Source organism: Oryzias latipes, chromosome 13, assembly GCF_053564925.1.
Source record: "Oryzias latipes strain Hd-rR chromosome 13, Olatipes_Hd-rR_3.1".
Lineage (NCBI taxonomy): Eukaryota > Metazoa > Chordata > Actinopteri > Beloniformes > Adrianichthyidae > Oryzias > Oryzias latipes.
Window position 1 is genome coordinate 17,949,781 of NC_136249.1, and position 15,054 is coordinate 17,964,834.

General features: G+C 43.9%; 1 protein-coding gene across 2 annotated transcripts in view; it reads left to right on the plus strand.

Moving 5' to 3' along the window:
• Positions 1–844: 844 nt before the first annotated feature.
• Positions 845–15,054, plus strand: part of epha4l (eph receptor A4, like) — a 57,593-nt gene continuing 43,383 nt past the window's right edge. For both annotated transcript variants that reach the window (XM_011482648.4, XM_020708322.3), the window contains exons 1-3: positions 845–1,664; positions 2,983–3,050; positions 5,168–5,831. In XM_011482648.4, coding sequence (XP_011480950.1) covers positions 1,568–1,664; positions 2,983–3,050; positions 5,168–5,831 — 829 coding nt within the window. In that variant the 5' untranslated portion in view covers positions 845–1,567. The remainder of the gene's footprint in view (positions 1,665–2,982; positions 3,051–5,167; positions 5,832–15,054) is intronic.

The window sequence follows — 15,054 nt, forward strand, 5'->3', positions numbered from 1 at the left end:
GATCCGTTCCTTTCAGGCTGTCATATGTGTCTTTCTGACTTTCAGGAGGTGTGATGCTCCTGCTTTTTTGATCAATCACTGTTTGGTTTTCTGAATATGCTTAATGAATCAGGACGACACTTGTTTACAGATGAATTCATAACTCAGAAAAGCGACAGTTTAGCTGTCAGGTCTTTAACAAAACATGTTCTCTTTGTTTTCTTTGCTATGAAACAAATCCAGACAAGTTCATCATGGTTATTTAAGAAAATCCATATTAATATGCCACTAACGTCCAAGGAAAATGGTCTCGAAAGTGAGTGTGAAGAAAACCTTTTCCAGCCAACACTTGAATGATTGGTATGAAGCCTGAGTCCAAGTGAGTTTGAAATGCATGCAGCTGTTTTCAAGAGACTTCCTAGCACAATACTGCAATCGTTCTCTGATGTGACTGTGAAAGGCTGCTGTGAAGAATGCGGCTGCACAAACCTGCAGCAACAAGTGCTGATGCACAACCCCACAATCAGCCCACGCCTGCAGTGACAATGTCTTCTGCTGACCATTCAAAGCCTGCTGACAAGTGCAGCAGCAGCAGCGGTGCATCCAGTGGGAGAAACGGAGGACCTGTGTGGGAGCATCTGAAAGAGTGGGAGCGCCTGGTGAGAAGCATCTAAACTGGCTGTTCACCAGCACGAACAATACAGGCTTTGTCTGAAGAAAAGCTGCAGGAGAAACAGCAGTGCCTCAACATCATTTTGCCTTTGAAGTGAGCTCTCCACCCCTGATGGATGGGTCTGTGCACAGCTCATCATAAACACCCATAAAGCCCTCATCATATCAGGATCTCAGCATGTGACAATAATCCAATACAAGCTTTGCTGCAGACCCTGAAACAGCTTCTGTCAATTCCGCAAAGTGCACCATCATAACGTTAGTGGGAGTCATGCTTGTTCTCTAATCCGATTTTTGAGGCAGAACAAGATGAGCCAGTGCCTCCGCTAGGTGGCAACCTTTGCCCGGTGCAGCTCGTGCGGAGCCAGACGCGGGATCGTCTGCGCGGGACTGCGAGCTGCAGGACAGAAACTGATGCTTTGTTTTTCACTCACTGTGTGCAGCTTTGATTCTTCATATTTGTTCATGTTGATCTGATTTCTGCTTTTTCTTTCTGCTCTGCGCGCCCAAACGCCGCCTTCTCCAGTTTGTTAAGAAATCTCAGCAGGTGCGTGGAGGTTGCGTGACTTAAGACTTGTCGTGTAAATGTCTTGCAGGAAAAAACGCCATATCAGAGAATCATCATCCCGTCGTGTGAGTCAGTGCGCTGTCACCTCTGGTGTGTGAGAGAGTGGGGGTGCGCGGCAGGGCACTATCATCTGCACCCCCTCTGCCCCATCTCCGTGGGGATTGACGGGTGCGCGTCAGAGCGCGCGGACCCGCCTCCTGCCCGTGGAGCGCTTGGTGCTTTGCCGCTGTCCGCCTCAAACCCAAATTCCGCTGGGAAGGAGAGGGAGGGCGAGAGGAGCGAGAAGGACCCAACCGGAGAACGAGGGAAACCGAGAGGACGTGAACAGATAGAGCAACGACGCAAATAATGGCACTCATGGCAGGGATTGTCTTCACACTCATCTTTCTCATTTCTGGGATTTTTGCTCTCGGTTCTTCTGCAAGGATATACCCCCCAAATGAAGGTAAGCATGCCTGCAGTGCTGGAGACCTCGTTCCCCCGTCGCTCCGTGTCGGTCCGTGGCCCCGAGTTCTTGCGCCGCAGAGGAGCGTTGGGTAACGAAACGCTGCCTCGTTCTCATTTACCCAACGGACTTGTTTGCTTTTACGGAAATAAAGAGCGGTGCGTTTCGTGCGCTCGGGTCTCTGAGCAGCAGCAGGGTTTCTCACTCAGCCGCCGACAGCCTGGGAGCGCAAGCTGAGCGCGAACTTGTGGCTCCAAGAAGCATTTTCAGTGGAAGAGTCAAGAGATGAGTGTGTGGCTGAAAAACACAGGCACAATTGCGCAAGTTTTTCCGCATACTTTGACGCATCTTTAAAGGAGAAATAAAGTGGACTCAATTCACTGAATACGCGAGACACCGACCGACGCCGTCAGACTCACTGGGATTGGAACATCCTCCGGTTTGCTGCGGACGCTCCGCGCTTTGATTCTTGAATCTTTCGGAAACATTTCCAAAAGTTGAAGTGCGCTGCTCGTAACATCACAAATAATTCAAGACACAAAAACACGAACAATATTAATTTTTATTAAAGATAAAATGATTATTAGTTTATTATTTTGTGCAGAACTCAAAGCTGCCAATATTTTTGTGAAAACGGGTTTCTTTCTGCTCGGAGGAGATGATCTGCAGTGCGCAGTAAATTGTAGTTTAAAAGACAAATAAAACTTTGATAACCACCATTAGTTCTACTCCCCGATCTGACTCCCCTCGGGAAAGCTGCGGCTCTGTCTGACAAGCACGAGAATTTTAAAGAACGGAAAGACGTTCGTCATTAAAATTGATGCTGCTTAGATTTTCATACGTCAAATCATTTTGTTAAGCGCGGGGACTGATTTTTTTTTTTTTACATTTCATTTATTTATTTATTTTGAGGCGGACCGAGTCTCTGCGCGCTTTCAGATCATGGAAAGAAGGTCCAGAAACGTCCTGTTGTGATTTTTAGCGGCCCTGACGCACTGGCGCGTGTTCAAACCATCCTCTTCTGCCTGCCACATTCCCACTGCAGTTTGAGGGAAAAAGCACAACTGGAAAATTGTTTTTTTTTTAACTGCTGTTAATTATTTTCTGAACGAAAATGGGTGCAAATAATGGGGTGCGTACAAAACGCACATCGGACTGACTGACCCTCATCTTCTGACCATTTCTTATTTAATGTAAAGGCCTGTCACTTTTCTCCTTCCTTGCTCCTCGTTGGACCGACCGGGTTGACCTATAGAAACCCAGGCAGAGTGGACGCAGAAGCTGCCCGTTTATGTCTCCCTTTTCTTCTTTTTTTCAGTCACGTTGCTCGACTCAAGAGCTGTGCAGGGGGAGCTGGGATGGGTGGCCAGCCCGACAGAAGGAGGGGTAGGTACTGAGGAGACGCATCCTGGTTGGACGCCTGGTGTCCTATTGAGCAAAAATAGAAAGATGATATCCATTATTGGCTAAAGCTGTGGAGCACTTTGCCAAATGAAGATGAGCCTCTCACAATAATATCTTTGTTAATCATTTCGTTATGTAACTGCCTTTATTGTAAAATGTAAGGCCTAGGTGAGATCCTTTTGTTATGTTGGATAGAAATATGGATAATTAGACCGTTTCTATTTTAACTAAACCCAGAGGCTCCCTGGAACACCCCCAGGGCCTCATGGGGTCCAGGAATCCAGTTTGAGAAACCAGGCACCCCTTCACTCTCAGCCCCTGCTACCCACTCCCTTTGCCTCCCTTCTCTCCAACCCTCCTGTAATGGTCAGATGCAGGGGCAGATACTGCAGGGGCAGATACTGCAGCGAGCGTCAGGTTTCCTGAATAGACGGCGGATTGAATCGGTCTTTGTGAAGAAACTTTATATCCCTTTCCCCTATTCAGCTGAGCAAAGAGAAAGGAACCTGGCAGCTGAGAAAGAGTCTCCTGGAATGGATGAATGGGGGGGAAAGTGCTGTGGGCTTCAGCTGTAGCAGCATTATGACAAGCTATAAACCAACATTAAAGACCATCCAGTCAAGGCGCCGTCCTGCTGCGTAGCTGGGGTATCTGTGACTCGGTCAGGTGGACGATTCCAGGCTGAAAACATTTTATAACGGGAGGGAAAGGGTTCAGCACATAAGGAGTAATTTAGATCACAGACAAGCCACATTTATTGGAGTGGATGAATAATTGCCTAAATTAACCAAAATAACAGCAATTTCTCCTGAATCTGTCCTACTTAAACAAATGAGATGACAAGCACAGGCAGGCCTTTTAATGTTGCTGAAAATTATTATAAATGATCTACAATCATGTCAGAGAATAAACCAAACCCAGTAGGAGCCCACCTTGTGCTGTTGGTGCAGGCTGGCTGTAGCTGTAAGCTTTTTAAATGAACCAGTGCTTCATCCGAGCCCCCCCCCCCCCCCCCCCAGGCCAATTTTTATCTCAAACGAGTGATTGACAGGGTCCTGGCAGCCCCTGAAAACGTGCATTCGCCCTCTCATTACTACCAATTGGTCTTATTCTTCCTCTTTCCTGCTATCAGGGAAAGGTGCAGCCTTATCTCAATACAGCTCGATTACCACAACAAAAGGGGGGTTGGGGGGAGGGGGTGCAAAGTGGAATGAAACTGCATTGATTGATGGGCATTTTCCTAAATCATACAGCTGCAGCTGTATTTTGCATTATCCCTCCCCACTCCTGGGAAATAAGGCTTTAATCCAGATTGTTTATGATAAGACATCAAGTCAAATCTGGCAGGATAACCCGGATCTCTCACCATCCACAAATGTTTATGTTGTGCAGTTTGATTTTTAATGGTTAAAAGGACAGCGGCCAAAGGCTTTGCTGCTCTTGTTTGGAATCCAGCTCAAAGACAAGGAAAAACTTGAGGGAGCACGCTGCTGTGAGCCTCTTAAGACAGGCTCGTGTTTGCTCAACAGCACTCTGTCTAGAGGGGAAATGTATCATAAGTTAAACAAACATTTCCTCTCAGCGAAAATAAGCCTGGATGAAAAAATCCATGAGCCTCATGTTAGTGTGTCCCCCCGTTTTATGAGACATGAGCATTTTTAACCCTGAACCCTTCTGGTCTATCATTGGGTTTGATTGGGATTTGGGTTTTGTTCAAAACTCCCCCAGAGACAGACCTGAAGATGGCTTATATGGAACTCATTACGTGCTCCTAGTTCAAAGAAAGTTCCTCATATTAATGGATTGTAGTTTCAACCTCGAGGCTGAACTAGTCAATTAATTAGAAATGACTCATAAAACATTCATTAAGTTCATACGTCAACTATGACTGAACAAACCATAAACTCCTTGACTGTCATTTAGTTTTGTACACAGCCCACATTATTTATGAGAGCGTTTATTTCTAATACTTTTCAGATGTTAGTAGAATTTAGCAACTCTGCTGCAGTGACTCCTCTTACAGTTTCATCAACTTTGGTTTGAAGATTTCAGTTTGATCCAGATTTTCTGGTAACATTTTTAATGTCTTCTTTCCTCAGTGGGAGGAAGTGAGTATTATGGATGAAAAGAACATCCCCATTCGAACGTACCAGGTGTGTAACGTCATGGAGCCAAATCAGAACAACTGGCTCCGCACCGACTGGATCCCCCGTGGAGGCGCTCAGCGTGTATACATCGAGATCAAGTTCACCCTGCGAGACTGCAACAGTCTACCGGGGGTCATGGGAACCTGCAAGGAAACCTTCAATCTTTACTACTACGAGTCCAACAATGACAAAGAGCGGTACATCCGTGAGAACCAGTTTGCTAAAATTGATACTGTAGCTGCAGATGAAAGCTTCACTCAGGTGGACATTGGCGATCGGATCATGAAGCTAAACACGGAGATTCGGGATGTGGGCGCCTTGAGCCGAAAGGGTTTTTATTTGGCCTTCCAGGATGTTGGAGCCTGCATTGCTCTGGTCTCCGTCAGGGTCTTCTACAAGAAATGTCCATTATCTGTACGGAACTTGGCACAGTTTCCCGACACAATAACTGGAGCTGACACCTCCTCCCTGGTGGAAGTCCGAGGTTCATGTGTGGATAATTCAGAGGAGAAAGAGGTGCCCAAAATGTATTGTGGAGCTGATGGAGAGTGGTTAGTGCCCATAGGAAACTGCCTCTGCAACCCAGGATATGAGGAACGCAACTCAGAATGTCAAGGTAAAAACTCTCTGTTTCCTCTCATCTTTTATGACTGACATCAAATTTCTGGGGATCCTTTTGACAAACGAGTTTTTGTAAACCGTACGTTTATGGTGTTTTTGTCTTCAAGAACGTATTTGTTCTCTTTGTCCTTCCCACTCATTCCCTCCATTCAGCCATCCAGCACCCTGTTAGATGTTTTTTTTCCCTTCCCTCCAGTTTTCTCCCTGCTGTCTTTCTATGTGATGTAGGTAGTTATGAATGTAAATGAAGTAATTAGCGAGCCCTCTGGGAGGTGCTGTGCAAAGAGATGAATCCCTGGAGAAATGGTAGAACTAGGGGAGGCCAGTAGAGCGGTTTGGACCGCTGTTGTGGTCCTTATCCAGTCCATTCTCCTTCTGGTTCCCAGTAGAGCCTTCAGTGAGGGAAAGCAGAGAGATCTGGTTTGTAATTCCGGGCAGGTATCAGAAGAGTGTAAATATGCTGCTGAGAGATTGAAATGATGTTCGGATGAATGCCACTGCTTTTCCTCCACAACTATTTTGATCTTTGCTTCCTGTAGTTCAACACCTGTCTTTTTATTAAGATTAAAGGTCAAGGAAGAGATTCTGCTCTTCAAGATTTTTTCAAATTTGACACATTATATAGATTTTTTTTTTAAAGATATTGAAACATTATATAAGATATTTTGACATTTGCTCATTTCTTTTCAACTTCCGTAAATGAAAAACAAGTCCCTTTTTTAATAAAATGCTTTGTTACTACAGTTTATCCTGAAAAAGTTCAGTTAAATTCATCTAACTGTTATTATCATGGATTACATTCAGTGTCTAGTTGGACTGAGGCTCAGTCGCAGCCTCTCCATGACAGCAGATGCCAGTTTTGGCAAGATGTTCAGTCGGTGCCTCCCACCCACCGCCCATCACCATCACACATGAACAGCAGCGACAGTAGGAGGTCAGAGGCTGGGCGCGGGTGATTAACAGGGGGACGAACTGCTACACCTCTCTGCATTTACGAGGAGGCTTTATCTTGGGGGACTAATTACATGACAAACAGGTTTGGTGATTTAGGGGTACCACGGGCTGCTTGGGCGGTGGGAATGCAAAAAGGGGTTCAAGTAGTCCCAGATGTCAGAGTCTGCTTTTCTGTTGTTGGCTTCAGAAAGTTCTAGCAGAGTTTCTGTCTCTTTGTTCCTTTTGTTTGTTCCTTTTCCTGTACTTGTAAGCAAACATCACTCTTAGATATAATCTACCAAAATGGCCGTTGTTAATAAGTTAAACTTGATTTCTGTGATTTTTGCATCCATGTTGCATTAGAAAATATTTATATCTGTGACAATCGTGGAGGGAAATCTGTTTTTTGAAGGTCTCTCAAATAGAAGGATGACTGATTCAGTCAGTCATTTGATAGTTGTGGCACTTAAGCTGCCAATCACAAACCACCAGATCCTCAACTGCTGACCTCTGTGAAAGTTTCCTGTGTGTTCAGAGATCTTGATGAGGACAGATGTCTGTGCAAAGGTGTAATCCTCAATTTCAACCATTGTCTGTATCTGTGAACTGGAGTGAGAGTGTGGGGACCCCACCTAATAGAAAATGGTTTACATTTTTTTTACCATACAGATGCCACCATTTTGGAGGCAGACGTCGTCAGTAAGCAGTGATTGGTCAGAGTCGGTCTGAGTCTATGTTTCTATGGCAACTAGTCCCATCAATCATGAGTGAGCTTGTTGGAACCCTAACCCTCTCTGTCCAGTTTTCATCTTCAGTCAATGGTTGGAGGAGAGTTTGGGTGTCTCTGAGTTTGTCTTTTCACTTTCTTCTTAATTTCATGCATTTGAAGAGGGATAGTGTGTTTGGATTGAGCAAAGACATCAATGCTGATCTGCATCACTGACTTGAGGGTTAAAAGGTGCTGACCGCTGTGGCTGTTCAAGTGCCATCATGAGCTGGTTAATATTCCCAAGGGCGATGATCTGTAGTGGAGGGAGGGGCTCACTCTCTCTTGAAATGTTGACTAAGCACCAAAGACAGACAGTTTGAGGGGGCTCAATCCAAAGCAGCAGCACTTTTTTTTTGGGACAAAGTTGTGTGTTTTATGATAGAGTAAATCATTTAATAAGGGTTATCTAAGCTTTATATGTGTTTAATGTTTGATAGACAAACATGGTTTAACTGTGACAGAGTGACAACACTAAATAAATACAAAGAAGAAATCAAAAATGCACCAATGCAGGTTATGGCATGGCCAGGATGATAAGAGAAAAGTTTGACCTTGGATTCTAACTTGGAGATAGTGTTTTGATGGTTCCGATTCAAACTCAAGCTGCAGCACTCTGAAAGATCCTCAGCTTGCCAAACAGACGGATCTTGTGATGGTGGTAGTACCATAGCTGAAACTCCAGTCTGAGTGATTTTTCTGTCTTTGTGCTTCTCAAAAAATATATATAATTCATAAACTATGGTAATCGTAGGCCTATTTGGCCAATTTTTGTATGAAATCTGTCTTTTCTTGGTTGAATTTAAGAAATGAGACTGTTGGAATTTATCTGCTGTATGTAGGGGTAGCAGAGAGTCCAATGGACCGTTGTGGTTTGGTGACTACGTAGAGTTGAGTGTCATCTGCATGACTGTCATATAACATGTTATTAATAGGTTATAATACCACAACTCATTAGGACTCACTCTGACTCTGTTTTTCTGAAGGTTTTCTTGGACTCAGTTTAGCGACTGTTCTTTGCATGTCAGCATGTCCGTGCTTGCCTTGTGTGTGCGCATGGGTGGTGGTAATGATGGTGGGGGTGTGTGTGGATGAGGGCAGTGTGTCCCTTGGTTCCCAGCCCAGGATGAATGGGTTCTCCTCCATCATTGTTTGGGGCGACGGCAGAGCCGTCTGCGGATGGGGATGTTTTAGGAGAAAGGGGGACAGGGGGAGCTACTGGGGGGCACAGGACTTGTTTTCTCCACCCCTTGCAGGGGTCAGGGGTCATCCTATTCTGCATCCATCTTACTGCTGCATCTGACAAGGTCGGGAATCCAGGATTGATTAAGATGTCAGAGTTTTGACAGCTGTAGCCGTGTAGTGTGTTTGTGCCCGCTGTAGACCAGGGGTCAGTCGGGTTTGCTCCCAGAACCGAGACAAGGCGGACGACTAGGGTACTGAGTCTGAGGGGCCCCCCTGACTTAAAGAGAGGGGTCTCTGTTTGTGTTTGGGATCCCTTTCCCTGTTAACTGGCTCCCCCCACGTACTCTGAGGGGTTGGTGGAGGTCATACTCCCGCTCCTTATCTGCTGAAGGGGTCTCTGCTGCTGCTCTGTGGATGGTCTCACTGCCTTGGAAGGCAGTGAGACCAGAACTCTGTTGGCTTCAGGAAAATTCTGGTGTAGCTCATCTTTTGACATTTATTTTTATAATATTTTTTGGTCTCCTCACAAACAGATCTTAATTTTTTGTGGGAAATCTCATTAACCAAACAGTTTCTCTCCACACTACTCATCATTTAACCGGATTCCTCTCATCAGTCATTTGTCAAAAACGTTGAGATTCGATCCCGACCACGGATAAAACTCCTGCAGGAGTTTAGTTTCTGATGAGTCCAAAAACATTTGGGATCATTTATGTATCATGAGGACAACTCTGTGGAAAAAGTCTGACCTGGATTGGAGTTATGTCAAAGATAGAACAAAACCTTCTGTGTTCAGATGTGTTAATAAAGTACTTTAAACAAAATCTCAAGAAAGCAAAAAGCCTTTTGTTTCAAAGAATTTTTTTTAATTTATGTTTTGCTAGAAAATAATCTAATTAAGAAAGTTATTTAAAAGGAAAACCATTTAAGTTTGAAAAAACATGAAAAACCACCTTTTTTTCTTATAATATGTTTTTTTGTAAGATGATTGCTTTTTGTCCCATTGAGAGATTTATTTGTAAATTTGAACAAAATCTGCCAATAGGGTAAGAATTTTTGACTTTTATAAGGGGCCTGAATTTGCAGTGTATATTTTGAATGATGCACTATTGAAGGTTTAATCCTAATCTTCTTTAATTTAAAAAAAGGATCAATTATTTTTTACAAACCATTAACTTAAATAGGTAAAGTTCTACATGATGAACCTTTGTTTTTGTTATTCCTAACAAGATAAAATGTTTTGCTCATAATTCAATATCTGGAAATTCTCCTGTTCATCAGACATGACAAAAGTAATACTAAATGATTAAATATAGTAGATATGACATTTTGTAATTTAATAGTTGAATCTGAATATCTATTTTTGAAACCTAATTCATGTGTAAAAACTTTCTTGCATGAGTGAGTGGAAGAACTCACTTGGAGCTCACCTGAGCCCTTCGTTTTTGACTCATTATTCCCAGCAGTCTTCGCTGAGCGGAAAAATCTGGTTGGTGTTAGATCGAGAGGTTTGAGGAATAAAATTTCCATGTGTGTGTTAATCTGGGTCCTAATTCTCTCCATCCCTGTTGTCAGTGTTTAATCTGCGCTTTGGAGCGTCTTTCTAAACTCAAGTTCAACTTCAGTTTTAGTCTGCAAGTTCCCTATATTTAGCCATGAGAGGGCCCAAGCCAGGGTCACCTATGTGCCGGTCCCAAACCCGAATATATACAGAGATTTGTGTCAGGATGGGCATCTGACAGCAAATTTTTCCCAAACCGAATATGCGAATGAGACCTAGTATAATGTGGAGGAAGCAGATTCGCTGTGGTGACCCCTAAAGGGGAAAAGCCAATAGGAAAAGATTAGTCTGCAAGTCTTTGCTAACTTCCAAAACACAGAACCACCCCCATCCCTTTTTAAAAAAATTCCTCCTGTCATGTCATTCTGCAAGAACATAAAATAACTTTTTACATTTTTTTATGTTCATGCTCATCTTTTTTTAAATCCATCTTTTCATCGTATTCTTTGTAACCAAGCTGCTCTCTTGTTTTCTGCTCCACTTGAGTTCTTTTGCGAATCTGGCTCCGGCCTCTGAGGTAGTTGGAGTTTCTGTCAGCCTGTCCCTGGTGACAGCAGCAGGAAGTGCACTGAATAATGAGATTATACCTTCACTGATGGAGGGGGCGGTGGGGGGGGGGGGGGGGGGGGGTTCTGTGAGTGTCAGCGCAGTAAACAGCAATTCTTAACTCCAATTACAGACATCTAAGCACAAGCAGCGACAGAGTTTTTACAGCAGGATGTCATCACAGCATTCATGTGCTCACTGAGCCTCACTTCCACTGCTTATTCAAGCAAACCCCAAAAACCTGTAAAAAATCACCCATCATGCAGCAGAGTGCACACATATGTGCAGCAGATGCACACACAGTTGTTCCACAGTCAGAGCCAAACCCAGCAAAAGGCGAGAAGGGAGGATAATCATCCGTCTGCCTCAAGAGCAGCTCATCTTCTGCTCCTGCACGGAGACAAGGATCTGCTAGCAGAGAACATCAGGTACAACAAAGGAGGACGTGATGTCTGATGGGAAATCCTGTGCTTCCGTCCTGTTCCCTCTGAAATCAGGCTTTAAAGCATCTCCTAATGCTCTGTCCCTCAGAAGATGGAGCAGAAAAATCCCCACTGTTTGGGGGAGGGGCTGCTGGTAGTAATTCCGCCATCATTAGCAGAGGTGCTGAAAAGTTTTTCCTGTTCGGGCAGCCGTCCTGCCACGCTGTTTGTTCCCTTTGCAGTCCTTGCCACTCATCACCCCCCTCTTCAGGGCAGGAAGCCGCCTGTCAACCTGCATGACCTGGGTGGATGGCTGCAGCTCTCACCCCCAGCGCCACACTCTCTGTTGGTCTTCAAATAATGTGCCAGCCACCGTTTTTTATTGATTTAATGCTGGTCTCTGTTTCTGCTGTCAGCACTGTGGTGTGAATGTCTGCACAATATAACTGCAGAATTCAATTTTAATGACATTCCTTTAAACTGTTTAAATTGGAAGTTTTAAAAAGTGATTGCCAACACAGAGTCAATGAGCAGATAAATGCGGTTTAATCTAAAGGAAATAGGGAAAAAAAGATGCTTTAATTAGGATTTAAAAGCTTTAATCATTGTTCATTTTTCTGACAGATTATCTGATTATGTCTCATTTGCAGATTCTTGGATTACATAGATTAGTCAGAAAAAATCCAATTAATTTCTCTTTATTACTATTTGGTTGAGAAATCTATTATATGGAGGAATCATTTTGTTTCATTGCTTGGTTTTCATGACTCTTAGTTGCCTGTTGATTATTGTACCATGAGTCTGTGCTGAGTTTCTGTAGGCTATGATGATTGTCTTTAACACAAAGGTTAACTTCTCAAATGTGGAACTTTTTTAGCTCAAAATGAATAAGAAAGATAAAAACTCATGTGTACATTTGCACTTTTAAAAACTTCCAAAATATGTTTCTATGACAGTACCAATCCGATCATTTTTTGATTTAGCGTTCCCAGTGGTCTTTTAATCATCATTATTCGGTTTTTATCCAAAATCAGAAAACTTGTGTCATTTTTTAGGACATAGTATCTGCAGAGCGGCAGGAGTTCTTTAGAAATGTAATATAACATTACGGGTGGAACAAAAATGGCAAACAGTTTCGAAACTATTCACCTGTACAGTTTTGAGTCAGATCAGAAAAGGAAAATGAAGACATACATTAGGGTTGGGCGATGTCCCTTAAATTGGCCGTTGACGATGTTTGCTGTCAACCATCGGGATGGACGATGACATCGTCGGGGGGGGGGGTGGGGGGGGGGGGTTATTTTTACATTTTTCGTTCTTATATAACTGCTATTCGTTTTTTTGCTTTTTTCATTTTATTTCCCAACTAATGACTAATCCACGATGATCCAGTATAAACTGAGGGAAGTGACTTTAACAAAAAAAGTAACAAACAAAATAGAAAAGAAGTAGTCCGCTCCCGCACTTCACTAGTGAAGTGGACCGGCGGAGCGTGGACTTACAGCTTTGTGTTTGAGGGGAAGGGGGGGGGGGGGGGGGGGGTGCTTTGCTACATGAGCGCTATGTGTGGGAGATTTAAGACTGCGATCCGTCCCGCAGCTCTAGGGGTACTACCTACCGAACTCAGAACCGGGTCTAAACGTGTGTCTGAGCACAGCTCGTATCGTCAGCACACACAGCAGTTTGAGCTTCAAAGCAGAAATGTCGCTCAGTCCTTAGAAAACATTCAAACAATCACGCGGATTTGTGTTTCCAGTCGTGTCCCGACTAAATAAAGGCTGATGTTATTCTTACACGTTTACGTGCAGCGCCACCCAAAGCTAATGTTGTTAGCCCGTGTTAGCATACTGCTAATCCTGGCTTCGTTCAGAAAAAGCACTGACCACACGGATTAAAATTTAAATGATGAGCGAACAGGTGTTTCATAATAACCGTAACATTATTAAAAGCACGTTTAGAAGATCATCTCGTATTTTACCGAGCTGACATGTCAATATATATAGCCGCTCGGCGCTGTTTAACAATGTTTTGTATTGAATTGTTACATACAATAAAGTTTGAAAAAAAAAAAAGCCGCTCGGCGGAGTTTATATCCTTCCGTTTTTCAAACCCTACTGCGCATGTGCGAATGATTTATTCCGACGGAAAGTGTGACCTTAGTGAACGTTTTTATATTCTGAAAACATTTTTCTGGGCCCATGTACACGGTTGGATTCTAATCTGACCATTGATCCCATCAAGATATTTTGTACATGTAACCGCGGCTTATGGTGTCGACGCGCAACGTGGCGGGGGCGTGGCATCACGATGGTGGTCTCTCCATCGGGATGTCAGTCACCCATCACGATGGACGATGATATCGTCCATCGGCACAACCCTAACATACATGGATCTAGTCGTCTACAAGTGATGCATCAGAATAGAGCGGAGTGGGGAGCTTGTGGTCTGCACCAGCGTTACATATAAGGGGTTTTTCAAACCACATTTTTTTGTATGCTCCTGATTCAAAACAATTTGAATAAAGAAATACTCAGAAAGGCAATTTGGAGCTTTATTTTCTTCATATGCCTCCCATTATGAGACAAATGCCACAAGAACATGTTAAAAATGTTAAAAACACATTTTTCATTGAAGTGGGTAACAGCTGAAACTTCATGAATGTCGATTTTTTTTTTAAATTTTCTGCTAAAGATCTAAATTTTTCAGATTAGTTTAGAATTATCAGAAAGTTTCAATTAGACTGTTTTTTTCATGACTTCCTTCAGTTGGACTGGTTAACTTTCCCATTAGACAAATTACATATTTTATTCTGTTTACGTTTTACCAAAAAAAAGTCTCTCCTCTCCTCTCCTCTCCTCTCCTCTCCTCTCCTCTCCTCTCCTCTCCTCTCCTCTCCTCTCCTCTCCTCTCCTCTCCTCTCCTCTCCTCTCCTCTCCTCTCCTCTCCTCTCCTCTCCTCTCCTCTCCTCTCCTCTCCTCTCCTCTGAAAGGCTTCCTCTCTTTGAAGCCTGCCATGGAAGGAGGGAGCGATTAAAGCAGTCAGCAAGCAAATTAGCATGTCAAAAGGCTCTGAATCAATACCCCAGCTCTCTAGCAACACAACCCTGCATTCCCCCCTCACCATCTCTCCAACCATTCCTGCCTTTCTCCGTCTCGACTCGGCTCTTCTCCTTCCATTTTCTGCAGCTCTCCTGCTCCTTTGCTGCTCTCTTTCTCCTCATCTTTGAGTCCCTCTAGCCACCCCCACATACACACACACTTCTTCATCTGGCAGACGTTTGGAGATGAGAGACGGGGGGGGTTAAGGAGAGATGGATGGATGGATGGATGGCAGAGGGAGACGTGTGGGGGGTAGAAGTGGACAGCCAACAAGTGAGCATGGGTGGACTGTTTTGAAGGGGGGAGTCATGAAAGAGAAAGAGGGGCCCTGCCACCTCCTTTGTACTTGGAGAGAGGCACCACTGACCTTCTCCAAGAGGAGAAGAAGAGATGGAGATGAGGAGGAAAGGAGGAAGCTGCAGAGAAAAAAAGACAAAAGAACACAGGAGGAAGTAAAACGGAAAGACTTCCAATCTGTGGTTTTTCTGCACTTCATCCATCAGTTCAACAAAAACCCTTTTGAGGCGGAGCAGTGTGCCGCTGATTGCAAGCACACAGTCAGTGTGTGTGTTTGTCAAGTGGTTGTGTGTGCCTAAAGCAGTATCTGTTATGTATTTATTGTGTGCATCTGTCTCAACCAGCGTATCATATTCTTTATCATACACTTCCATTAAGGTTGAAATCTGTAGCGCGATCTGCGTGTTGAG